This window comes from Nerophis ophidion, linkage group LG21 (genome assembly GCF_033978795.1).
Source record: "Nerophis ophidion isolate RoL-2023_Sa linkage group LG21, RoL_Noph_v1.0, whole genome shotgun sequence".
Lineage (NCBI taxonomy): Eukaryota > Metazoa > Chordata > Actinopteri > Syngnathiformes > Syngnathidae > Nerophis > Nerophis ophidion.
This window is the reverse complement of record NC_084631.1, coordinates 13,619,701-13,647,663: the sequence shown is the minus strand read 5'-3', so window position 1 is coordinate 13,647,663 and position 27,963 is coordinate 13,619,701. Positions and strand designations below refer to the sequence as shown.

At 41.5% G+C, this 27,963-nt stretch overlaps 1 protein-coding gene across 2 annotated transcripts; it reads left to right on the top strand.

The window, feature by feature from the left end:
* Positions 1 to 303: 303 nt before the first annotated feature.
* slc50a1 (solute carrier family 50 member 1) lies at positions 304 to 27,963 on the top strand. 2 transcript variants are annotated; one of them, XM_061881974.1, is made up of 6 exons: positions 304 to 539; positions 2,180 to 2,257; positions 11,878 to 12,001; positions 12,086 to 12,247; positions 23,375 to 23,494; positions 23,856 to 27,963. In XM_061881974.1, the coding sequence occupies exons 1-6, from the start codon at positions 472 to 474 to the stop codon at positions 23,952 to 23,954; spliced, it is 651 nt and encodes a 216-aa protein (XP_061737958.1). In that variant the 5' UTR covers positions 304 to 471; the 3' UTR covers positions 23,955 to 27,963. The 2 variants fall into 2 exon arrangements, with proteins under 2 accessions (XP_061737958.1, XP_061737959.1); XM_061881975.1 differs by lacking the exon at positions 2,180 to 2,257.

Here is a 27,963-nt window from a genome sequence, read left to right as displayed (position 1 = left end):
GACATAAGAGATGGTAACAGAAAGCTAACACAAGAGGAATGTTAAACTCACACATTTTTTTCTCACATATTTTTATTCAATCAATTTTTTAGCATAAATTGATGTAAAAAAAAAAATCATCACAAAATTCAAACTCAAAAAAATATTTTTAATGTCCAAAAAACCTCTCTCCATTAAATCAAAGCCCGACCGACCCGGATTTGTCAACACGGTGACGTCACACAGATCCGTTCGAGCACTGCATTGGACCTGATCCTCACCACGTGATCTGATAAAGCCACCAATCAGAACTCAGGACCCACAACGACTGGCTACAAACACGGAAGTGGGGCGACAGGAGAAGCCCGCCGCGGGCATAGTCCTACGTCAACATTTTAAATTCAAGTGCAATCCGAGTCTCTCGGCTGGCTTTATAATTACACACTGACACGTTCACTACACTATCAATTTATTTTTTCTTTCATCCTGTTTATGGATTTACTGGAGATACTATCATGGGCCTGCATCGTGTTTACAGTCGGAATGTTCTCGACTGGACTGTAAGTGTTACATGTATTGTTAAACAGGTTGTGACATATATATGTCTTCATTTTAGACAATGTATTGATTCTACAATCATTTGACGGATCAACATGTAAACTTGAGTTGAGTTTGAGTTTATTTGGAACCTGCAAGCAAGCATACCACATGGTACATCACAATTTCCAGTTTCTCTATTCAACATGTTCGAAAAGGAGTAGTAAGAAGCAGAGTTTATGTAATCCTGTCCCTTTTCTTTTACATAGCAGTTGCTGAAACTTTTGTTCACTTCCTGTTCTCAATTTATTCACAGTATGTATTCCATAAGTAATAACAATAAAAATAAATAAATACATAAACAATAATGGGTGAAGTAAGTTATATTTCATATGGTGAGATGAGTAAGATTCTTTTGAAAATGGATTAAATAAATTCAGAATGTTTATCATGGTTCTTCTTCTTTGTACTTTGTAAACACTTTAAGTTTGAAGAGTTTTTGCTTAATCCATTCCATAGGTTAATTCCGCGTACTGATATACTGAAGGTCTTAAGTGTTGTACGTGCGTACAAATGTTTTAAATTACATTTTTTTCTAAGATTGTAGTCCTCCTCTTTTATTGAGAATAATTGTTCTATATTACTGGGTAGCAGATTATAGTTTGCTTTGTGTATAATTTTAGCTGTTTGCAGATTCACCGTGTTGTGGAATTTCAGTATTTTTGATTCAATGAATAAAGGGTTTGTATGTTCTCTATATCCATCCATTTTCTACCGCGGGGGGTCACTGAAGCCTATCTCAGCTGCATTCAGGCGGAAGGCGGTGTACACCCTGGACAAGTCGCCATCTCATCGCAGGGCCAACACAGATAGACAGACAACATTCACACTCACATTCACACACTAGGGCCAATTTAGTGTTGCCAATCAACCTATCCCCAGGTGCATGTCTTTGGAGGTGGGAACCCACACAGTCACGGGGAGAACATGTCAACTCCACACAGAAAGATCCCAAGCCCGGGATTGAACCCAGGACTACTCAGGACCTTCGTATTGTGAGGCAGATGCACTAATCCCTCTACCACCGTGTTGCCCGTTCTCTATATCCAAAATGATGTAATATTATAACTGATCTTTTGTGTAACACCTTTAATGAATGAAGCCTATTTTTTGTTATTTCCCCATATTACTACACAATAACTTAGATTGTGGATGTGAATTCTCCCTGCCCACTGGGTGTGAGTTTTCCTTGCCCTTTTGTGGGTTCTTCCGAGGATGTCGTAGTCGTAATAGTTTGTACAGTCCTTTGAGACATTTGTGATTTAGGGCTATAAAAATAAACATTGATTGATTGATTGATTGAGATATGGTAACACTAGCGAGCAGCTAGACTGTCTGGTTTGAATAGTTATCAGCTGCAGTGTTAACAGTAATGGCCTATTTACTATTATATATGTGCCGACCTTGTCTTATTCTGTGTGTGTGTGTGTGTGTGTGTGTGTGTGTGTGTGTGTGTGTGTGTGTGTGTGTGTGTGTGTGTGTGTGTGTGTGTGTGTGTGTGTGTGTGTGTGTGTGTGTGTGTGTGTGTGTGTGTGTGTGTGCGTGCGTGTGTGTGTGTGTGTGTGCGTCTGCGTGTGCGTGTGTGTTTCATTTGATCTTCTAGGATCGATGTAAAGGTGATGCGAAACTCCATGAGCACTGACCATGTCCAGTTCCTGCCTTATCTCATCACGTGTGTAAAGTGAGTTTGCTGGCTTATCTGCAACAGTTTTAAAGAGGAACTACATTTTTTCAGAATTTTTTAAAATTCACAATACCATGTACGACAATAACTCATGTTTTTATTAATGCATTTAATTTGTAAAACACAGCAAGAGACAATCCAGCCAATGGGACTAAACTATTCCGCCAATAAAGCCCTCTAAAAGATGCCGACATTACTCCATTTACATCTCGTGACCTGAATACTAACCAAGTATTAGGGATATTGTTATTATAAGCGCTAACACCGACAAACTGTTTTAGCGAGGCATTGCTCACAGAGCTAACTATCTTATGCTGCTATATTGACTTATAAACCGCTTTATCACCCCTGAGTTGGTAGAAGTTAATTCTAGTTCATAAATCATACCTCTCACCTGGATAGTAGAAGAATGTGGCAATAAACCGAGAAATTGGTCAACTTTGATATCCAGAAGGACAATACTGCGACATGATGCTTAGGCCCCTTCTACACTATGCCGTATAAGGTTATCCAGTGTAAATCCCACCTAACCTTATCCGTGTTCACACACAACAATGCCACCGTTTAAGACCCCCTACGTCTGCCAGCGCGATGCGACCTCGTACGCATGCGTGAAAAAATATATGCGTCATAGTCACCTCTTACCTGGAAATTTATTTTTACCTTGTTTCAATGTAGCCTATTACCACATTTCTTTTAAAGGCCTACTGAAATCCACTACTACCGACCTCACAGTCTGATAGTTTAAATATCAATGATGAAATATTAACATTGCAACACATGCCAATACTGCCTTTTTAGTTTACTAAATTGCAATTTTAAATTTACCGGGAGTTTCTTGTTGAAAACGTCGCGGAATGATGACGTGTACACGTGACGTCGCGGACTGTTAGGAAATATTAGTACTGCGCACACACACAGCTAAAAGGTTGTCTACTTTAACCGCATAATTACACAGTATTTTGGACATCTGTGTTGCTGAATCTTTTGCAATTTGTTCAATAATAATGGAAAAGTCAAAGTAGAAAGAATTAGTCGGGAAGCTTTAGCCTTTAGCCACACAAACACACGGTGATTTCTTGTTTAAAATTCCCGGAGGTGAAGCTTTCCTATGGAACAGAGCGGTCAAGCAAACATGGATCCCGACCAAATGTCAACCAGAAGTTTTCAGTGAGAAAATTGTGGTAAAAAGTCGCCACATACCGGGGATCAGCTGAGCTTGTGCCGTCCATACAGCTGCCGTCGACTTCCATCAGACACTGGCCTGAAGACACCCGTGGACACACCCTCCCGACTATCAGGTACTATTAAACTCACTAAAACACTAGCAACACAATATAAAGATAAGGGATATCCCAGAAATATCCTAGTAAATGTGTCTAAAAACATCTGAAGCCGTCCCAGTGCAATCGCGTTTTTTTTAACTTAATTTTTTTTCTTTTTTTTTTTTTCTAGTCCGTCGCTATCAATATCCTCAAACACAAAACTTTCATCCTCGCTCAAATTAATAGGGAAATTGTTGTTTTCTCGGTCCGATAGCTCTTTTTGTTCGAGGGTCCCATTAAAAACAATGTGAGGATGTGAGGAGCCCTCAACGGGTGACGTCATCGTCTGCGACTTCCGGTAAAGGCAGGGCTTTTATCTTAGCGACCAAAAGTTGCAAACTTTATCGTCGATGTTCTCTACTAAATCCTTTCAGCAAAAATAGGGCAATATCGCGAAATGATCAAGTATGACACATAGAATGGACTTGCTATCCCCGTTTAAATAAGAAAATTTCATTTCAGTAGGCCTTTAACAGTAAACCTTGCTTGCCTCACCATCAGCAACTCTTAGACTATTGTAGTGAACCACACCTGAGCCATCATACATGAATCATATCTATATTGGACGTTTGAAAGTAAACAATGTGATAAAGAACATTTTGAACAACGATCAACGACAGGACACTGTGCTTGTAGGCTGAAATTGGCGGTTATACTTGACGGCCACAACCTCTTCATGGCTGTACAATAGTTATGGAGTACAAAAATATACGTTGAGCTCGTCATACATCGCGGACAATAACTTGACAGTCTGCATTGCCTGTCCAAATGCATTCGCTATTTTTCGTAGTCTTCCCTTGTCCACGGGAGCCCGCATTGTCGTCTCTCCTTCGACAAATGGACAAAGTCTTTCACTAAGTAAAATCCCTGGACTAACCTGGACATTCGAAAGTTGTCTTGCCGTTCCTCTGGCCCAAGACACTCGGTAACAAACATATCACACCAGGGGGCCGTTTTTCCAGGGCTTATTCAAAACCGTCGCTCAACATTGCTATGTTGCCATCTCAGATGTGTTGTATCCCAAATAGCTGCAATCGCCCGTTTCCTTCTCTCAAGGTATTCATGTGTGATTTCCAAAATCGCCTGTACATGTACTAAGAGGAGAAACACGGGCATGTCTGTCTTATGGTGCATTTCAGCTTTAAATAACAATATATAAATAATGAATGTCAGTGTTTATCTCACGGCGTCAACATAAACGCATTAAAGTTAGTGTTAGCTTAGCATTCAGTTTACTCGGGTTGAGACAAATTACTTCACAAATGGCGTGTCACTGACTACTTTTACAGAATGTAGCAAAGTAAATGGTACATTTTTGATGTGCTCTACCTTCGTTCCACTTGTCCTGCCAGTCACATTGCTCTTCAGACTATCAGGTCGGAGTCCTACTTAGCAGCCCGCTTCGCCCCTTCAAAGTTCGACTGAATACTTTATACTCCTTTATAGGGTTGTGCGGTATACCAGTATTAGTATAGTACCGCGATACTACTGAATCATAGTCAGTAATTTACCGCCTCTAAAAAGTATAAGTTCCCCACTAAAATGTAAACAAACGCCATTGGTGGTTGTACACCTAACTAGGGCTGGGCCAAATGGCCTTTTTTAATATCTCAATATTTTTAGGCCATATCACGACACGATATATTTATCTCGATATTTTGCCTTAGCCTTGAACGAACACTTGATGCATATAATCACAACAGTATGATGATTCTATGTGTTAAAATTTTTTGTTCATACTGCATTAATATATGCTCATTTTAAACTTTCACGCAGAAAGGGAAATCACAAATTAGTCAATTGACCAAAACTGTATTTATTAAACAGTTATTAAGCAGTGGCACAAACATTCATGTCATTTCAAAACAGAAAGTGCAAGATTGTCAGACACATTTTAAAACAAGCTATGAGTGCACTTTTGGTCATGATGTCACTAAGATGAAATATCAAAACAACACTAAATTAGAGTGTACTTTTTGTACAGAACGCCATTACAATATTTTAAAACAAATAAAGTGCACTTTTGTGCATGATGTCACACAAGATATTTCAATAACTGTTAAATAAAAATGAGCTGCATACTAAGAAATCAAATAGTGTATGCGGTGGGTTACTGCGGACGTTATCTCCTTATGTTGTTCACTATTTTTGATGTTGTTGACGGTATTGATGTGGAAATGGTTGCCTCGGCACTTTGTTGGTGTGGCACCGAATGGAGATGTTGACATGCGGAGTAAGCAGTCTTCATTCTCTGGCAGGTGACTTTTCAAATCCATCCATCCATTTTTTACCGCTTATTCCCTTTTGGGGTCGATAATGCTACATATTAGCAGTAATGCTACTTTTTGTAGCAACACTTTTGCCCCACACTTGAAAAATTACGGTTGTCTGTTCGACATATTCCCACATGAAGCCAAACCAACGCCAGACTATGGACCTCGTGTTGTTTTTCTTGGGAATTAATTCTTCCTTCATTTGTTACCAGATTGGCACCTTCTTTCTCTCATATTACCACTCGCAACACAGCTAACATTACCCATGCTGCTACCTCTCTGCTGGGCGAGGGCATATACGTATGTGACGTATGACGTGACAGTATGTGACGTGTGTGAAAAGATGTGCTTGCTGTCTGTGAGAAGGAGACACAAGAAAGAGTGGGAAGAGCCTATAGTGTAATTCCAACATCTAAAAGCAACTGCTTGAGAACGTATACTCGAATATCACGATATAGTCATTTTCTATATCGCACAGAGACAAACCTGTGACATATCGAGTATATTGGTATATCGCCCAACCCTACACCTAACATAATGATACTAAGTAAAGGAGCGTCGATACTACTGTGATTACATCAACATTTTTTGACATCTTCTTGTTTTTTTTTAAAATGTATATTATGTTTATAAACTCAGGAAATATGTCCCTGGACACATTAGGACTTTGAATATGAACAATGTATGATCCTGTAACTACCTGGTATTGGATTGATACCCAAATTTGTGGTATCATCCAAAACTAATGTAAAGTATCAAACAACAGAAGACCAAGTAGTTATTAGATTTTAACAAAAGTGTAGTTAGAACATGTTAAAAGAGAAAGTAAGCAGATATTAAAGGCCTACTGAAACCCGCTACTACCGACCACGCAGTCTGATAGTTTATATATCAATGATGAAATCTTAACATTGCAACACATGCCAATACGGCCGGTTTAGTTTACTAAATTGCAATTATACATTTCGGGCGGAAGTATCATGCAAAAACGTCGCAGTATGATGACGCGTGCGCGTAACTTCACACATTGTAGAGGACATTTTGTTCTGGCACCTTTCACAGCTATAAGTCGTCTCTTTTCATCGCTCCGAAGGTTATATTCCTTTGAGCCTGCATTTACTTAATTGCAAAGTAAACATATCGGCTTTGACACCACACTGTCAATAAATACATTATTCTGCCCTCGCTACTCTTTTTTAGCATGTGTAACTCGTTAAAAGCATGAAGAAATAGAACCTCCAGAAGTTTTGTTGAGGATTGATGTTCCTTATTTTGAAATGTTTTCCTTCTTCAGTTTGAGTTCTTTATACTTCTTCCTTCATTTAGGTTTGTCAGACTAAAAATGTACATATAAAATAAATATTACAAAAGGTCTGACAGGAAACAAGGACCCGAGCACTTGTCGGGGCAGAACATTCATACTTTGTTGTTTAGTCACCTTTAAAAGTCAGATTTTTGCAATTTCTTTTGATTTTTCTTTCAGTCTATTTACCAAACTGCTGCTTCATTGTCACACATATTCCTTGCTGTTACCCCCTGTGAGATGGTGGGAGTACTGCATACATGAGCAAACTTAGTTTGAACGGTTTCATCAAGCCTATTTGGGTGATGTTCAGAGGGCCAAATGAAAGGCTTTGGTGGGCCTGATGTGGCCTGCGGGGCGACAGTTGAATAGACTTGCTTCAAACCGTTTTCTCGTTAATGATATACATAATCTGAAATAAGTATCAAAGGGAGCAATATTTTATTTGAGAGTCGATATTAGAGCATAAAGATCTGGTATCGTCGTTATTGTTTGTCCAGTATCGATCCGCTCATCACTATTGCTCACACATACTGTTAAAAGAGCTGTGATTGTATGTGTTCCAAACTCGTTCCATGCATCGACACCATCCATCCATCCATCCATCCATCTTCCTCCGCTTATCCAAGGTCAGGTCACGGGGGCAGGAGCCTAAGCAGGGAAGCCCAGACTTCCCTCTTCCCGGCCACTTCGTTCAGCTCTTCCCGGGGGATCCCGAGGCGTTCCCAGGCCAGCCGGGAGACATGGTCTTCCCACGGGTCAGACGTGCGCAAAACACCCCCCTAGAGAGGCGTTCGGGTGGCATCCTGACCAGATCCCCAAACCACCTCATCTGTCTCCTCTCGATGTGGAGGAGCAGCGGCTTTACTTTGAGCTCCCCCCGGATGACAGAGCTTCTCACCCTATCTCTAAGGGAGAGCCTCACCACCCGGCGGAGGAAACTCATTTCGGCCGCTTGTACCCGTGATCTTGTCCTTTCCGTCATAACCCAAAGCTCATGACCATAACTGAGGATGGGAACGTAGATCGACCGGTAAATTGAGAGCTTTGCCTCCTGGCTCAGCTCCTTCTTCACCACAACAGATCGATACGGTGTCCGCATTATTGAAGAGGCCATACCGATCCGCTTGTCGATCTCACGATCCACTCTTCCCTCACTCATGAACAAGACTCCGAGGTACTTGAACTCCTCCACTTGGGGTGAGATCTCCTCCCCGACCCGGAGTTAGCACTCCACACTTTTACCTTTTACAGACGGGAACCATGGAGGTCCATCCATCCATCCATCCATCCATCTTCTTCCGCTTATCCGAGGTCTGGTCGCGGGGGCAGCAGCCTAAGCAGGGAAGCACAGACTTCCCTCTCCCCAGCCACTTCGTCTAGCTCTTCCCGGGGGATCCCGAGGCGTTCCCAGGCCAGCCGGGAGACATAGTCTTCCCAACGTGTCCTGAGTCTTCCCCGTGGCTTCCTACCGGTTGGACGTGCCCTAAACACCTCCCTCGGGAGGCGTTCGGGTGGCATCCTGACCAGATGCCCGAACCACCTCATCTGGCTCCTCTCGATGTGGAGGAGCAGCGGCTTTACTTTGAGTTCCTCCCGGATGGCAGAGCTTCTCACCCTATCTCTAAGGGAGAGCCCCGCCACACGGCGGAGGAAACTCATTTCGGCCGCTTGTACCCGTGATCTTATCCTTTCGGTCATGACCCAAAACTCATGACCATAGGTGAGGATGGGAACGTAGATCGACCGGTAAATTGAGAGCTTTGCCTTCCGGCTCAGCTCCTTCTTCACCACAACGGATCGGTACAACGTCCGCATTACTGAAGACGCCGCACCGATCCGCCTGTCGATCTCACGATCCACGCTTCCCCCACTCATGAACAAGACTCCTAGGTACTTGAACCCCTCCACTTGGGGCAGGGTCTCCTCCCCAACCCGGAGATGGCACTCCACCCTTTTCCGGGAGAGAACCATGGACTCGGATTTGGAGGTGCTGATTCTCATTGCGGCCGCTTCACACTCTGCTGCGAACCGATCCAGTGAGAGCTGAAGATCCCGGCCAGATGAAGCCAACAGGACCACATCGTCTGCAAAAAGCAGAGACCTAATCCCGCGGCCACCAAACCGGAACCCCTCAATGCCTTGACTGCGCCTAGAAATTCTGTCCATAAAAGTTATGAACAAAATCGGTGACAAAGGGCAGCCTTGGCGGAGTCCAACCCTCACTGGAAACGTGTCCGACTTACTGCCAGCAATGCGGACCAAGCTCTGACACTGATCGTACAGGGATCGGACTGCCACAATAAGACAGTCCGATACCCCATACTCTCTGAGCACTCCCCACAGGACTTCCCGAGGGACACGGTCGAATGCCTTCTCCAAGTCCACAAAGCACATGTAGACTGGTTGGGCAAACTCCCATGCACCCTCAAGAACCCTGCCGAGAGTATAGAGCTGGTCCACAGTTCCACGACCAGGACGAAAACCACACTGTTCCTCCTGAATCCGAGGTTCGACTATCCGGCGTAGCCTCCTCTCCAGTACACCTGAATAAACCTTACCGGGAAGGCTAAGGAGTGTGATCCCACGATAGTTGGAACACACCCTCCGGTCCCCCTTCTTAAAGAGAGGGACTACCATCCCGGTCTGCCAATCCAGAGGTACCGCCCCCGATGTCCACGCGATGCTGCAGAGTCTTGTCAACCAAGACAGCCCCACAGCATCCAGAGCCTTAAGGAACTCCGAGCGGATCTCATCCACCCCTGGGGCCTTGCCACCGAGGAGCTTTTTAACTACCTCAGCAACCTCAGCCCCAGAAATAGGAGAGTCCACCACGGATTCCCCAGGCACTGCTTCCTCATAGGAAGACGTGTTGGTGGGATTGAGGAGGTCTTCGAAGTATTCCCTCCACCTATCCACAACATCCGCAGTTGAGGTCAGCAGAACACCATCCGCACCATACACGGTATTGACAGTGCACTGCTTCCCCTTCCTGAGGCGGCGGATGGTGGTCCAGAATCGCTTCGAAGCCATCCGGAAGTCATTTTCCATGACTTCCCCAAACTCTTCCCATGTCCGAGTTTTTGCCTCTGCGACCGCTGAAGCTGCACACCGCTTGGCCTGTCGGTACCTGTCCACTGCCTCTGGAGTCCCATGAGCCAAAAGAACCCGATAGGACTCCTTCTTCAGCTTGACGGCATCCCTGACCGCTGGTGTCCACCACCGGGTTCTAGGATTACCGCCACGACAAGCACCAACTACCTTGCGGCCACAGCTCCGATCAGCCGCCTCGACAATAGAGGTGCGGAACATGGTCCACTCGGACTCAATGTCCCGCACCTCCCTCGTGACATGTTCAAAGTTCCTCCGGAGGTGGGAATTGAAACTTTCTCTGACAGGAGACTCTCTGCCAGACGTTCCCAGCAAACCCTCACAATGCGTTTGGGCCTGCCAGGTCTGTCCGGCATCCTCCCCCACCATCGCAGCCAACTCACCACCAGGTGGTGATCGGTAGAAAGCTCCGCCCCTCTCTTCACCCGAGTGTCCAAAACATGACGCCGCAAATCTGATGACACAACTACAAAGTCGATCATGGAACTGCGACCTAGGGTGTCCTGGTGCCAAGTGCACATATGGACACCCTTATGTTTGAACATGGTGTTTGTTATGGACAAACTGTGACGAGCACAGAAGTCCAATAACAAAACACCACTCGGGTTCAGATCCGGGCGGCCATTCTTCCCAATCACGCCTCTCCAGGTTTCACTGTCGTTACCAACATGAGCGTTGAAGTCCCCCAGCAGAACAAGGGAATCACCCGAGGGAGCACTCTCCAGTACTCCCTCGATTGTACCCAAAAAGGGTGGGTACTCTGAACTGTTGTTTGGTGCGTAAGCGCAAACAACAGTCAGGACCCGTCCCCCCACCCGAAGGTGGAGGGAGGCTACCCTTTCGTCCACTGGGTTGAACTCCAACGTGCAGGCTTTGAGCCGGGGGGAAACGAGAATTGCCACCCCAGCCCGTCGCCTCTCACTGCCGGCAACGCCAGAGTGGAAGAGAGTCTAGCCCTTTTCAAGAGAAGTGGTTCCAGAGCCCTTGCTGTGCGTCGAAGTGAGTCCGACTACATCCAGCCGGAATTTCTCTACTTCGCGCACTAACTCAGGCTCCTTTCCCCCCAGTGAGGTGACGTTCCACGTCTGAAGAGCGAGCTTATGTAGCCGAGGATCGGACCGCAAAGTGCCCTGCCTTCGGCTGCCGCCCAGCTCACGTTGCACCCGACCTCTATGGCCCCTGCTATGGGTGGTGAGCCCATTGGAGGGAAAATGCATTTTCCCATCAATAACGTGTCATTGCGTCAATTAATGCATGCTAGAAATGCTGTATACATATATATGCATACAGCCCGGCCCCTGTCCAAATTGTCAAAAAGTTTGGGGACCCCTGTCTTAAAGAGGGATTTCTATGTACTCTTTTAGTACTTTGTCCACTTTTCCATATGACGACGACATGAAAATAAAATAAAAATCAAAGCAGGGTCAAACATTTAAATCTCAAGCCAAAATATTAGAGTTATAAGAGTTTTCTGAAATTGTTGTCCTCATAAGACAAAAAACACAGGACATGTTAAGTGACAGCGCTTTGTCTACATACCCATCCACTTTTAATCAACCGATGTATTTGTTTGGTCATCATTTTGTCTGCTTTTTGTTTCCATAGCAACCTGGGCTGGCTATACTATGGAACACTGAAGAGTGACCGTACACTTATTGTGGTCAACCTGATTGGAGCTTTCCTGCACCTTTTGTACATCTTGACATACTTGACATACACGGAACAAAAGGTCAACAGTACTGATGTTATCATGCTTTAGTTGATGTGTTCGTTTTCGTGTCTCATGGCTGTTTCCTCTTCCATGTTTTCTTAGAGGCGGGTGGTGTCCCGAATCGTAGGAGGAGCAGTGTTGGTTACCAGCACTTGGTTGTACATCTCCAAGATTCTTCCACCTGGCGACAAGCAGCTCAACCAGCTCGGCCTCATCTGCAGCGTGGCCACCATCAGCGTGTATCTGTCACCACTCACCGACCTGGTAAGGAACATTTACTCGAAGCAGCTTGAAGAGAATAGAGAAAAGACCCTTTTCATACCTAGTAATGTACAGTATCTTCATTGATGTCAAAAGATTTTAATTTCCTCCGGTGAGACAACACATGCTTCTGGGCTGTCTATCATTCTGCGTATTTCGACCAATCAGATTGCAGGAAATTCACAGTGCCCTCATAATAAAACAAATCTACCATGATTTTCCGCAAACATTAAGGCATAAGCATTGAGACAGATTGTGAAAATTAGAATTGCTCTTTATTCCAGGAAAAAAAAAAATCTTAGGTGTGCATGGAGCCCGTGTAATGTGGATATACGATATCAGGAGAGATTAGAAGAGTCTACTCAATTTCTAAAGCCGAAAACAAAACAAAAAAAGAGCACCAGCAAGTACGAGGGTATTTGTTTGAAGGTTAGTTCAAGAATTGAAAGATAAGTTAACGTTCAGGAATTCCCAAAGTTGCAGCATTATGTCGCTTAAAGATTATACCTGCGTTCGTTTGTTGAAAAGGCCAGGGACCTCATGTATTAGGAGTTGTGTGGATTTCCTGTTGAAAAAATGGTATACACTCAAATGCAGAAAACGTCGTACACACTAACAGTTTCATATGTATTAAACATGCGCACACATTAATCCAAGTAATTTCTTTTTACATCCCAATAGTCTTTGATTTGACAGCACCTCACCACGCCCTTATTTAAATATGGAACTCATATTTCAATTATCCAAGTACCCACAGCCTGTAGAAATGTGTGCACATGACCCATGAGTTTAGCATGAAGCACCGCACATTTTCATGTTCAGTTCACTGTTGATAAACCGAAATCTGCGAAATCTAATTATGGCATTGATAAACTGGATTATGAAATTATTTAAAAAGATCTTCTCGACGTGCAGCAGAGGTTTGGGGGAACCTGCCTGTCCTGACAGAACATTTGCTGCCGGCTACATGAAGGACTCGTGGGAAAAATGGCGGGTCCTGTGCCTGTCAGTGCTTCCTGTTGAGGACATTGAAAATGTGTATCTATTTGGAAGCGTGATCACAGGGCTTCGACTGATTAGACTGAGCATTGCTTTGGTGTATTGACAAATTCGAAGGAAGATGGCAGCTGTTCCAGAAGCCCAAAGGCTGCCCGTCGCAATGGACAGTATGCGTAGAGCTGTGGGTACACAGACTGTGATGATCTTGAAATGGCAAATAAGATAACGTCATGGAAAGACTTTCTGAAATGCAAAGATTGATTAACATAAAAGCCAAAATAGAAGATTAAGATCAGACAAACCATTGGAACGTGTCTGTGCACCTGGAAAACAACAATCCGTATCTACGATTCGAATCCCTTGCAAATGGCTTTGGCCAGGCCGTGCCGTAAACATCCCAGAGAGACAAGCACTGGAATAGCTGCTCTGAATCCCCCCCTCTTCTTCTCCAAAACCTGGGGAGTTGAACTGTGTTGGCCGTACCTTCAAAGTGACTCCATGCCTTTAGACATAACACAGCATGGACAATGAACTGCCACCCGCAGATATGCATACATACCCCGACCCCACCTCACACCTTTGCCATCTCTTAACCTCTTGAGGTGCGACGGCTGGCTGGAGCAGCACCAGAAGGGCAGCATCATTGACACTGAATCCCCCCCCCCCCCCCCCCCTCGCCCCACCCTTTCCAATTGCAAGTCTTGTAGTTTCTGTGTCTTAACGTGTATATGTGCTGATCGGGGCAATCGCGTTTTCTTTTCGTGGCCCCAAACTGAGGCCCCCAGATCCTCGTCCACCTTTTCCCACCTTTTATGATGTTCCTGTACAACGTCTGCTGCTCTTGACCCCGGATGTGCTTATAATGTACAAACCCCGTTTCCATATGAGTTGGGAAATTGTGTTAGATGTAAATATAAACGGAATACAATGATTTGCAAATCATTTTCAACCCATATTCAGTTGAATATGTTACAAAGACAACATATTTGATGTTAAAACTGATTAACTTTTTTTTTGCAAATAATCATTAACTTTAGAATTTGATGCCAGCAACACGTGACAAAGAAGTTGGGAAAGGTGGCAATAAATACTGATTAAGTTGAGGAATGCTCATCAAACACTTATTTGGAACATCCCACAGGTGTCCAGGCTAATTGGGAACAGGTGGGTGCCGTGATTGGGTATAAAAGCAGCTTCCATGAAATGTTAAGTAATTCACAAACAAGGATGGGGCGAGGATCACCAATTTGTAAGCAAATTATCGAACAGTTTTAAAACAACATTTCTCAACAAGCTATTGCAGGGAATTTAGGGATTTTACCATCTACGGTCCGTAAAATCATGAAAAGGTTCAGAGAATCTGGAGAAATCACTGCACGTAAGCGATGATGTTACAGACCTTTAATCCCTCAGGCGGTACTGCATCAAAAACCAACATCAGTGTGTAAAGGATATCACCACATGGGCTCAGGAACACTTCATAAAACCGCTGTCAGTAACTACAGTTGGTCGCTACATCTGTAAGTGCAAAGCAAAAGCCATTTATCAACAACAACAAGGAACGCCGCTGGCTTCGCTGGGCCCGAGCTCATCTAAGATGGACTGATGCAAAGTGGAAAAGTGTTCTGTGGTCTGACGAGTCCACATTTCAAATTATATTTGGAAACTGTGGACGTGGTGACCTCCGGAACAAAGAGGAAAATAACCATCCGGATTGTTATAGGCGCTAGTTCAAAAGCCAGCATCTGTGATCGGATGGGGGTGTATTAGTGCCCAAAGCATGGGTAACTTACACATCTGTGAAGGCACCATTAATGCTGAATGGTCCATACAGGTTTTGGGGCAACATATATTGTCATCCAAACAACGTTATCATGGACGCCCCTGATTATTTCAGCAAAACAATGCCAAGCAATGTGTTACAACAGCGTGGCTTCGTAGTAAAAGAGTACGGGTACTTTCCTGGCCCGCCTGCAGTCCAGACATTTCTCCCATCGAAAATGTGTGGCGCACTATGAAGCGTAAAATACGACAACAAGACCCCGGACTGTTGAAAAAGTTAAGCTGTACATCAAGCAAGGATGATAAAGAATTCCACTTTCAAAGCTTCAGCAATTAGTTTCCTCAGTTCCCAAACGTTTGAGTGTTGTTAAAAGAAAAGGTGATGTAACACAGTGGTGAACATGCCCTTTCCCAACTACTTCGGCACGTGTTGCAGCCATGAAATTCTAAGATAATTATTATTTGCAAAAAAAATAAAGTTTACGAGTTTGAACATCAAATATCTTGTCTTTGTAGTGCATTCAATTAAATATGGGTTGAAAAGGAATTGCAAATCATTATATTCCGTTTATATTTACATCTAACACAATTTCCCAACTCATATGGAAATGGGGTTTGTAACTTCGTTGTACTTTTTAAGTGCAATGACAATAAAGCGCTATCTATCGATCGATCTATACTTACCAACTTTGCCGTGAAAAAGGGCGTACGCCAGGTTTTTGTGCATACGCAGGCTTAATAAACGAGGCCCCAATTTGAATGTGTTCTCTAAGTGGTGGCTGATTTTTCTGCATTGACGGCTAGCACCTTACATCAACAAGCACATCACAATTTATGCCTTCCGAAACACAAATTTTAAAGAATGTAGCCTTGGGTAAAGTAGTTTATACCCCTCTTAGGATCGTTGCAAAATATTTTACGCATCGGGAAAGGAAGAAGTGCTTCTTTTGTCTGAGATTTGAGCGTGTGATTGCAGATCATCCACCATCTTTGATGAAAGTGTGTGGGCATGACAACATTAACCAGGTTGCGTGGCTTGGCTGGCAAAGTTGGAAGTGTTCATAAATGAGTCTGTGTTAAAAAGAAAACACAAAATGCCCACAAAAAAAAATAGGCCTCACCTTGAATATCCTGGTAAAAGTAACACCACAGATGCAAAATATTGTGAAGCCCGTTTATGCTGACTGCTCTCGGACTAGCTGACTCGTGTTTCCATATGCGGTTGTCAACACAATTGAAACTATGGCCTTGTTTACATTAAGCAGGATAATGTTTTTCAGGGTAATTCATACCTAACCTTATCAACGATGTCACCGTTTAAGACCGCCTGCCCCCTCCGTCCGCCGGCGCCATGCGACCTAATACGCATGCGCGGAAAATGCACACGTCATTGTCATCTCCAGTGTTGCTTTGTGTGCAAGTTCTTAAATGTAATTTATCTGAACAATATCCAGTGTTGTGGTATTTCAATTCACTGGAATCCAGTTTGCTAAAGGGCCCTATTGTAGTGAATCACACCTAAGACATCATAAATTAATCAAATCTTTATTAGACACGTAAACAAATCAATCAAACTAGGACACTCTTTACTCTTTAGCCTTCACCTTCATTGCCCATTCGTTTTTGATAACTATATACTCTGGACCTAGACGTCGAGTCTGCGACATAAATGGCGGAAAATAACTGATAGTCTGCTTTGCCAGTCCAAATGCATTCGCTGTTTTCCTCGTTGGCCAGGTAATACAAAGCACACGTTACCTTTTTTTATCACATCGCAAAGTAGAAACAAAGCTGACCAAGTCGTACAATGGAAAGTTCTCTTGCCGTCTGAGAAGTGTTGTATCCGAAAGAACTGCAGTCTCTTTCTATTAAGGTATTCATTTGTGATTTCTACAAGCGTCAGTACATGTGGAGGAAGGAGAAACACGGCATGTCTGGATGACTCGCCTTCATGTTTCCAGTAGTTACCTCTGAGTTACGAAACCGTTTTATTATGAAGCTGGCTCTTTTCTGATGTCACTTCCTGTGTGGGCTTGGTCTTTCTGGCGTCACTTCCTCTCTTTGTAAACGATCAATGAGTCCATACCAAGCTAAGAGCCGGAGATTTAAGAATTACACGGCTCACTTACCCATGTAAAAATTTGTCCGAGAAGGGGGACCTAAAACGCTGGTTTTGTGTGGCTGAAACGGGGCTTAGGCTAAATAATTATTCGTTTAAGGCAGGGATGGGCATTACGTCGATTGCGAGCTACCGGTCGATCGCGGAGGGTGTGTTACTCGATCGCAAGCCAGGCATTAAAAAAATTGACATAAAAATGAGCGATCATCATTCTTCACCAAGACTTCACTTTTATCAGTTGTTTGATATTCTTGGCACCCGAGGATCTTGTGAGATGACGCTGGCTGCTGCGAGCTCTAAGAAAAAAATCACTGACAGGACAGAGCAACACTTTTTATTTCAACAGTCTCTTGGGCCGTACCTGCTGTCAAAACTCTGAAGACCGACTGCACAGTTCCTGTCTTCACCATAAAAGACCTGCTTCATCCTGCCTGTGCTAACGAATAAGAGTCTCAGAAAGCTAGCGTGCACAAGCTAGCAAACTACGGAGTTTGATGCCAATGTATTTCTCCCCCGCCCTCAGCGACCGCTCCCTCGCCTCTCTTGCCCACACACTCACTGACGTCACTCACCTGCTGCTACACATTAAAGGGCCACACACACATATGCTACTCTCATAACAAAGTGTTTAAAAACGAGTACCGGTATGCAAGTTGGACAAATGAGATGCCAAATTGCCAAATGCCAATTTCTCCAATACCACTTTCATGTGGTATTGGACAGAAAGGAGGACTTTTTCTCTCCTCCATTTGAAAATGCGGATGTTATCAGCACCACTGTCTGATTCCAATCAATGCAAGTCATCAGAATCAGGTAATACACCAAGTTAAATTATTGTCTTCATGATAGAAAGGAATCCATATGTGTTAAACATGCTTGTATTAGCATTAAACACCATTAACTTGTTAACAAAAATGTCTCTTTCATAAATAAATAAATATGAATTATCAATATGAATGAGGTAGATCTTCTTGACTTGGTCAATTGAAAAGTAGCTCGCCTGCAGAAAAAGTGTGAGCAACCCTGGTTTAAAGGGTTAAACGACTTAATGTAAAGATGGCCTAACTTTAGCCAATGCTTTCACATTTACTAGTAACTTTGTCCACTAACATAAGGAGAATAGGTTCCCTTTTTTTAAGCTTACAGCATTTTGGATTTGATAAATTGGCCAACATTAGGACTGGGCTGATAAAACTTACACTTAGACAAACTTTAATGATCCACAATGGAAATTGTTAAACACAGTAGCTCAGTTACAATGATGGAGATTGTAAGGATGGAAAGGACAATGCAGGTATAAATAGACTACATATAGCAATATAAAATATATCTGCGAATATATACAATATATACTTAATATGTGTACAGTTTATTACATAGACAGATATATTATGTCTATAACATATATACAATATATACCAATTACCATGTACACTATTTCAGTATATGTGGCAGCCCCAGCATAAAATTGAGAGTAAATCCAGCAGAAGATAGCATATAGACATTGAAAACAAAGAGAAGTAGCTGACATAGAAGGAGTCAGGTAATAGACGGATATTATATATTGCTGTATAGGGAGTGATTATACAGCTGGATATCAAAACAATATCAATATCGCGATAGACATGTAATTGATATCAATAAAAAATAAGTTTGAAAAAAACGTTCAATCATTTTTTTTGCGTGGTTTGCACTAACAGAGGCACTCACTCTCTGGTAACTGAGCCACACAGGAAGTGATCATTGGCTAACAGCCAATCAGGTAACCGTATCAACTATCATGTTTGGTTAAAACATCATGTCTAGAAGTTGATTCTTTGCATGGAGTGAGAAGAGAAAGTGAAAGTGAGTGCTGCAGAGAGTGATGCAATTGTAGATGAAACAGGAAAAGTCACCTTGACAGTTTGGCAGTTTTTAGGATTTTTTCAAATGAATCATAGTCAGGACAAAGTGGAAAGGATGCAAAGTATCAGAGAAGGAGTTCGTGTAGAGATGTTCATGGGAGGTGTGAGTACAGGAGTAGTGGGGGGTGGGCCAGTAAGGGGTGCATTGCTAAATCTATCCATCCATCCATCCATTTTCTACCGCTTATTCCCTTTCGGGGTCTATTGAAGAACAAATTCAGCTCGTTGGCTCTGTCTATACCCCCATCCAGCAGTTTGGCTTTGTTGTTGAAGCCTGTGAAGGCTTTCATGCATTTCCACACATCACGAGTGTTGTTCTGTTGGAGTTTAGCCTCTTTATTCCTCCTGTAGGCATCTTTCCCTTTTTGCAGCTGGACTTTAAGCTGCCACTGTATCCTCCTCAACTCGTCCCGGTCACCGCATCTGAAGGCTAGCTTCTTTTTATTCAGCAGCACCTTTAGCTGGCTGGTGATCCAGGGCTTGTTATTTGGGTAACAATGGACAGTTTTTGTACGGATGATGGAGTCCTCACAGAAATGTATGTAATCTGTGATGCAGTCTGTGATGCTGTCAATATCTGTCCCGTGGGGCTTACCGAGTACTTCCCAGGCTGTAGTCTCAAAGCAGTCCTGCAAGGCAATGCATGCCTCCTGGTTCCTCCTCTGCACTGATTTTGTTTAAAATACTTACAGTTCTAGGTCAGTTTTAAGTCTGCAAATGTGTGAAGACTGTCCCAGGTTGAAATACAATATATTTTTAGAATGGCATAGTGATGATAATGCCTAGGTTTTGAATTGCTTGTTTGTACAAGATGTCCAATGTTTTGTTTTTTTAAGTCTGACCAGCCTGAGACCTGCTGGTAAGGCAATAGTTGAAGTGGCTGAAAAAAATCGAATGCAAATACAATTTTGCAGCTTCAGTTGACATTTCATTTCGAATTGCACGAATATTTGCGAGATTAAACTTGATTATTTTACACAATTTGCCAATACGGGCTTTAAAGGAATGCTCTGGATCTGTTATTAACCCAATATATTAATATTGGCTGACAATTTGTATTCTTTCTCCATTATTATGTATGTGGGGGTCAGATTATACTTTTTTTTGTTTTAGATACATGCCTTCAGTTTTAGAAAGGTTTAACTACAGACAGCACTCCTGCAACCAATTTGTAACAAAGGACATTGTTTTAGTACAGGGAACTCAAACATGCGGCCCGCGGGCCAATTGCGGCCCGCGAGACGTTGTTATGCGGCCCGCGCTTTGATATGACAATTTAATGTTGGTGCGGCCCGCCAGTTTAATATGAACGGAGCTTGACAGCGTCATATTTGCCAACGTCCCCAATTTTCCCGGGAGACCCCTGAATTTCAGGGCACCAATTCTCTCGAAGCTCCTGTCAATTTTTACCAGATCAACAATAATCAGGGAGTGCCATGATAGCACTGCCTTTAGCGCCCCCTACATCCTGAATTGACAGCGTGCAAGCCCAGTTGAATGTTGCATCTGGCCATGCAACATTCAACATTCAATCATGCACGTGTGTTTTTGCAAGATGTATTTGATCAACAGCTACACACGTCACACTAAGGGTGGGCGTAAAACTTTTAACAGTGTTACAAATATGTGCCAGACTGTGAACCCACACCAAACAAGAATGACAAACACATTTCAGGAGAACATCAATGATAAATGGGTTGTACTTGTATAGCGCTTTTCTACCTTCAAGGTACTCAAAGCGCTTTGACACTACTTCCACATTTACCCATTCACACACACATTCACACACTGATGGAGGGAGCTGCCATGCAAGGCGCCAACCAGCACCCATCAGGAGCAAGGGTGACGTGTCTTGCTCAGGACACAACGGACGTGACGAGGTTGGTACTAGGTGGGATTTGAACCTAGTAGTTGAACCTAGTTGAACATCCGCATCGTAACACAACATAAACACGCCAGAGCAATTACCCAGAATCCCATGCAGACCTAACTCTTCCGGGCTACAATATACACACCCCTGCTACCACCGACCCCCCACAGCCCCACCCTCTCTACTTGCGTCGGTTGAGGTGTTGTATATTGTAGCCCTGCAAGGTGTTCTGGGTATTTGTTCTCTTATGTTTAAGTTGTGTTAGAGTGCGGAAATTCTCCCAAAAAGGGTTTGTCATTCTTGTTTGGTGTGGGTTCACAGTGTGGCTCATATTTGTAACAGTGTTAAAAGTTTTTTTACGGCCACCCTTAGTGTGATGTGTATGGCTGTTGAAGAAGTACGTCTTGCAGCCACTGACGTTGTTCTGCACAAGTCTCACACAACACGTTACAGAGCCGGCACATTGGTTGTGTGATATACAAGCGTGCGCGATGACATGTAGTGGAGCAGTAGTCTTCTTATGAGGGTGCGCGGACCCCTGGAGGTACTTGAAGGTATGCCAAGGGACAAGTGAGATTGATTAAAAACATATTAAAAAAACAGCAGCAATTCATAAATCCTTTATACATATGTTTATTGAATAATACTTCAATGAAGTATGAATGTAAGTTCATAAACTGTGGAAAAATAATACAACGATTTAACATTCAGTGTTGACAGCCAGACTTTTTGTGGACATGTTCCGTAAATATTGATGTTAAAGATTTATTTTTTGTGAAGAAATGTTTAGAATTAAGTTCATGAATCCAGATGGATCTCTATTACAATCCCCAAAGAGGGCACTTTAAGTTGATGATTACTTCTATGTGTAGAAATCTTTATTTACAATTGAATAACTTGTTTATTTTTTAGTTATTTGTATATCTTTTTTTTCCAAATAGTTCAAGAAAGACCACTACAAATGAGCAATATTTTGCACTGTTATACAATTTAATAAATCAGAAACTGATGACATAGTGCTGTATTTTACTTCTTTATCTCTTTTTTTCCAACCAAAACGGTTTGCTCTGATTAGGGGGTACTTGAATTGAAAAAATGTTCACAGGGGGTACATCACTGAAAAAAAGTTGAGAATCACTGTTGTAGAGGACGTTAAAAAGGCAGTGCAGTCACGGCAGCCCTTAATAATGGGTGAAAATTGGGAAACATTTGAAAGAATGGTTGCACCGGTAGCTTGTCGGGAGGTGCACTGAAATTCAGGAGTCTCCCGGATAAATCGTGAGGATTGGCAAGTATGTTGCTAGGGCGGGAAAGCCATTCATAGAAGGTGAATTCATTAGAAAGTGCATGTTATATTTTTTTAAGAAATCTTTTCTTGCGGCCCAGCCTCACCCAGTTTATGCATCCAGTGGCCCCCAGGTAAATTGAGTTTGAGACCCCTGTTTTAGTGCGTTTAGCAGCAACAATGTCTTTGGTGTGACCATGAAGGAAGAACACTGTGTCATCTGCATACATTAAGCATTCAGCTTCAGGACAAACAGTGGAGAAATCATTAATATAGAGGCTAAATAAAAGCGGGTCCTAATATTGACCCCTGAGGGACTCTGAAGGTTAGCCTAAGAGAATCAGATCTGCAGTTGTTAACTAATACAGATTGTGTTCAATCATGCAGATACAATTCAATCAAACTCACAAAATTTTGAGAGAAGTTGCATTTTGTTACTTTATTAAGTATTTCTCATGCATTCTTTATTTTTTCACCTTCATTTTAAGAGGTTATTGTAAAGTGTTCAATATAATTTGTTGTATTTATTGATTGAGTGTTTTCCATTGTTGGGTTGACATTTCCTTTCCTTTCTGCCTTGATTGCTGAGGAGATTATATTCAGAGGAAGGTTACATCTGGGGGAAAAAAATGTTTCCATTTCATATATTTTTCTCCTGCTCCTTATTTTCGATAAGTCATAAAAAATATCAATAATTAAAACTGATATTGACTGATATACATGACATTTTATTGTGATACAGTTTTCAGCCATATCGCCCAGCCTTAATGCAAGGTGATTCTACTCCACTGTAATAATTGTTAGTACAGTAAGTACTAATTGTAAAATATTGTTAGTACAGTAAGTGCTCCAATGTGTGTATTTATATTCAACAGAGATCAGTCAGGTTAGCATGGCTCCCATTAAAGACATATCTTCTTTCCTGTTGTCTTCGTCTATGATCCTGTTTGTCTTTTTCACTAAATCTATCTCATGGCTCAGGAACACGCCAGTGGGTTTCCTGCCATTCTTCTCCTCATCTGTGTCTTCCTGTTATTCCCTCTCTCTGTATGGGTCCTACCCCCTCGGAGACTGCTGCATTTACTTACTACTTAATGATGTGTTGGCAAACATTCATGTTTGTGTTTGAGGCCGTTAAAGTGCGTATTAATTGTGTTTGTGTCCTGATCAGGTGGCCATCCTCCGTAGTGGGAACATCCAGTGCCTGTCTTTCTCTTTGACAGTGGCCACCTTCTTTACCTCCACGTCCTGGTTCTTGTACGGTCTACAGCTGAATGACTACTACATTTTGGTATGACCCACTTTTACCATTTAACTCAGTATCACAGTGGAACCCGCTAAAGTCTGTCCTACTTACGTCGATGTTGTTACAAGTGGCCATGCTCCCTCGCTTGTGTCTGTAAAAACACAGGTGTTGTCCGCAAATGAATTTTTATGCAACAAATTGTATTGTCGACGCATCTTTGCACCTCTGTTATCAATCATTTTATTCATGTCTCTGGCCAAATATGCAAGCAATGGCTATAGTTTGGTTATGTCAACGCCCTTTGGACTGGCTGACTGGCATCAACATGAATGGGTTCCACTGTATTTATATCCGAAAGCACCGTTTTTATTAAATTATCATCATAATGTGCGTGTGTGCATTTCAGGTGCCAAACCTGCCGGGAATCCTCACCAGCTCCATCAGGTTTTATTTGTTCTGGAAATTTGCAAATCAGTCAAGTTCCTACAAGTCCATGCAGATATGATGATGTTCTCATAGTGAAGCGAAACAAAGACTACTTGTCGTTGTGTGACAAGCGGCAATAGTGTCTTCGTTCCATGATGTTACATGAAAAAGCACTTAGTTTACCAGGATGTATTCAGGAATATATTCAATGATTTGTTGTTCCTGTGGGATGTGGGGAAACCTATTCACCTAATGTGCCTTCTGTTGGGGACAAGGGAGTATTAAGGCCACAGTGAAAAACTTAGAGTTTTAATAAAGTGGTATTCTTAATCTAATAAAGATACATTTAGTAAATTATAACTCAATTGGATCAAATAAAGTTGTAATTTCTATAGAAAAAAGACATAATCTTAGTAGAATACAGTTGTGTTACACAAGAATACAGTAATATTACAAGAATGAATGCATGCTTCAGTGAAATTACAAGAAAAAAGTTGTTTTATGAAAATAAAGACGTATTTTCTTGAGTAAAACTATGTTATTTGCAGGTTTTTAGAATTTGAATAAAGTTGTAATAGTCTAAAATTAGAAAAAAAATAAGATACACTCAGTAAATTATAACTAAATCATTAGACTAAAGTTGTAATTTCTATAGAAAAAGTTGTTTTCTTAGTAGAATAAAGTTATGTTACACGAAAATACCGTAATATTTTTGTGAAATTACAAGAACAAAGTTATTACACAAATAAAGGTGTATTTTCTTGGGTAAAACAAATTAGAACAAAATTAAAGTAAAAGTTTTAGAATCTGAATAAAGTCGTAATAATAGTCAAATATTTGAAAAATAAAGAGGCATTAAGTAAATTAGAACTAAAATATTACAATAAAGTTGTGATTTCTATAGAAAAAAAACGTCATAATCATTGTAGAATAAAGTTGTGTTACACAAGAATACCATAATATTACAAGAACAAATGCATGTTTTTGTGAAATTACACGAACAAAGTTGTCCTGATATAAAAATGAACACGTATTTTCTTCAGTACAACTTGGTGATTATATAAGGACAAAGTAAATTTTTTTCCTGAAAAAGTCATAATCATATCAATTGCGATAAAACAGTAGTAGCATATGGTTGTGAAAAGTGAATGTTTTACAAGTTTTTTTTGTTTTGTTAGAAAAACCTAAAAGGGAACTTAACTCATTTTTAAAATGTTCCCTATCCTTTACAACAAGGGTGGGCATTACGTCGATCGCGATCGACTGGTCGATCTAGGAGGGTGTGTCAGTCAAGCCAGGCATTAAAAAATATACATAAAAATGAGCAATCATCAATCGTACCAAGACTTCACTTTCGTCAGTTGTTTGACATTCTCGGCACCCGAGGATCTTGTGGGATGACGCTGGCTGCTGCGAGCTCATATTTAAGAAAAAAATCACTAACAGGTCGGACGCAGAGAAACACATTTTATTTCTAGAGACTCCATACCTACTGTCAAAACTCTAAAGACCGACTGCACAGTTCCTGTCTTCACCATAAAATACCTGTTTCATCCTGCCTGTGCTAACAAAATAAGAGTCTCAGAAAGCTAGCGTGCACAAGCTAGCAAGCTACGGAGTTTGATGCCAATGTATTTCTCCCCCGCCCTTAGCGACCGCTTTCTCACTTGCTTGCCCACCCGCACACTCACTGACGTCACTCACCTGCTGCCAGACATTAAAGGGCCACACACATATGCTACTCTCATAACAAAGTGTTTAAGAACGAGTATGCAAGTTGGACAAATGAGATGCCAAATCCAACCACTTTCATGTGGTATTGGACAGAAAGGAGGACTTTTTTTTTTTCCTCCATTTGAAAATGCGGACTTTATCAGCACCACTGTCTAATTCCAATCAATGCAAGTCTTTAGAATTAAATACACCAACTTATATTCTTGTCTTCATGAAAGAAAGGAATCTATGTGTGTTAAACATGTTTGTATTATCATTAAACACCATTAACTTGTTAACAAAAATGTCTCTTTCATAGATAAATAAATATAAATTACAAATAGGAATGAGCTAGATCTCCTCGACTTGGTCATTTGAAAAGTAGCTCACCTGAAGAAAAAGTGTGAGCGCCCCTGCTTTACAACCTTTATGAAGAAAAACATTTATTTTCTTTGTTTATGCATTCTAACGCGTAAATAAACATTAGCCAAAGCCAGCTAAAAATGGAGCCTTCGAGAGTGAGTTGCTCAATTTTGCCTTCAAAGCAGTCTAAATATACTTACATGCTAAAAGTATATATGTAATGTAGTAACCTGCTCATTCATAATAACATGTAATATTGACGTATTTTGTATCAAATCATTCGCTTTCTTTCAACAACACTAATCATTGCAGACTTCATGAGAGCCAATAACAATTATTTTAGTAAAAATTATGACCGAGAATTTTATGTTTTTGAACCTGCGTATGCGGAGGATGACCTACAGGTTCTAGAAGCTGTGTGCGCATAAGAGATCCAGCTTTAGTAAAACACTAAGCATCATGTAGCAGTATTGCTTAGTGCTTAACAAGAAATAAAAACTATGGACATAATAAAATGATCACATACTGAACAATGTCTTCTCTTACCGGTATGCCAACTGATGGGATATTTACATCTTCCCGTTTAGATTAAGAATTCATCATAACCCTCATGCAGGTAAAAAAGAAAAAAAAAGTGCCACAAATGAGTGTCTTTTTGTGTCTTTCTTGCTATTACCTGGGTATAAGCTAAATGTCAAAGTTGACCAACTTCTCGGTTAATGGCCACAACCTTTTCTAGAATTAACTTTCACCAACTCAGAGGCGATGCAGCAGCCACAACTTAATTGAATACTGTAGCTGCATAAGTTAGTTAGCTCACTGTGATTGATTGATTGAGACTTTTATTAGTAGATTGCACAGTACAGTACATATTCCGTCCAATTGACCATAAATTGTAACACCCGAATAAGTTTTTCAACTTGTTTAAGTCGGGGGTCCACTTTAATCAATTTATGGTACACATATATACTATCAGCATAATACAGTCATCACACTAGTTAATCATCAGAGTATATACAATGAATTATTTACATTATTTACAATCAGGGGGTGGGATGTGGGGGGGGGGGGTAGGTTTGATTGATATCAGCACTTCAATCATCAACAAATATATCATCTGAGAAATGGACATTAAAACAGTGTAGGTCTGACTTTGTAGGATATGTGATCATGGACGAGCTAAAAATAGTTCCTTAGTGTTAGTGCTTATAATAATAATATTGCTAATACTTTGAAATATTCAAATCACGACATGTAAATGTAGTATTGTTGGCAATTTTTAAGTGTTTATTTAGGGGGCTTTATGGGCGGAATGGTGTACTCCCATTAGCTGCATTGTTAGCCACTTCTTACTTGCCATATTTTGCGACTTAGAATGCATTAAAAAAAAAACATATGTGTTTTTGTCTTACTTAGGGATTGTGAATGAAATTATGATTTTGATCAATATCGTGTAAGTGTAACGTGACAAACGCCTCTACTGTGCTCGTCTCAACTGAATTACACAATCATGATGGCAAGGAATTACATTCTCACATGAGTTCTCATGTTACGACGTCAAATTTGTGAGAACTTTATTCCTGCCAAGATAATACTTTATTCTCATCCTATTATGTATTATTTTTTTCCACTGTGGCCCTAGTGTTCCTTTATTGGGTTGCTCTTGTCATTTTAAAAGTGGCATTTTGTGGCTAATCAACAATTACAATCGCATTTTATCCATTAAATTGGACTAAATTATTGTACACATTCCAAAGATTGCGTAGGGTTTCCGAGGCTGCTGTTTTTAATATTCGGGTATCTGTTGTACTTGTGTATATTCCCTGTTGTCTTTTCTATGGGAAGAATAATTTTATACTATCAATGCTCATCAGTGGCATTTATAGCAATGTTTGTGAAGGATCATTTTTGATACTTGTTACAGTTTTCTTATGCAGACTGTTTACATTAGCTAAATGCTATTTTTGCCAATGAATGTAATTATGGTTTGTTAATAAAGGATAAAGAAACAA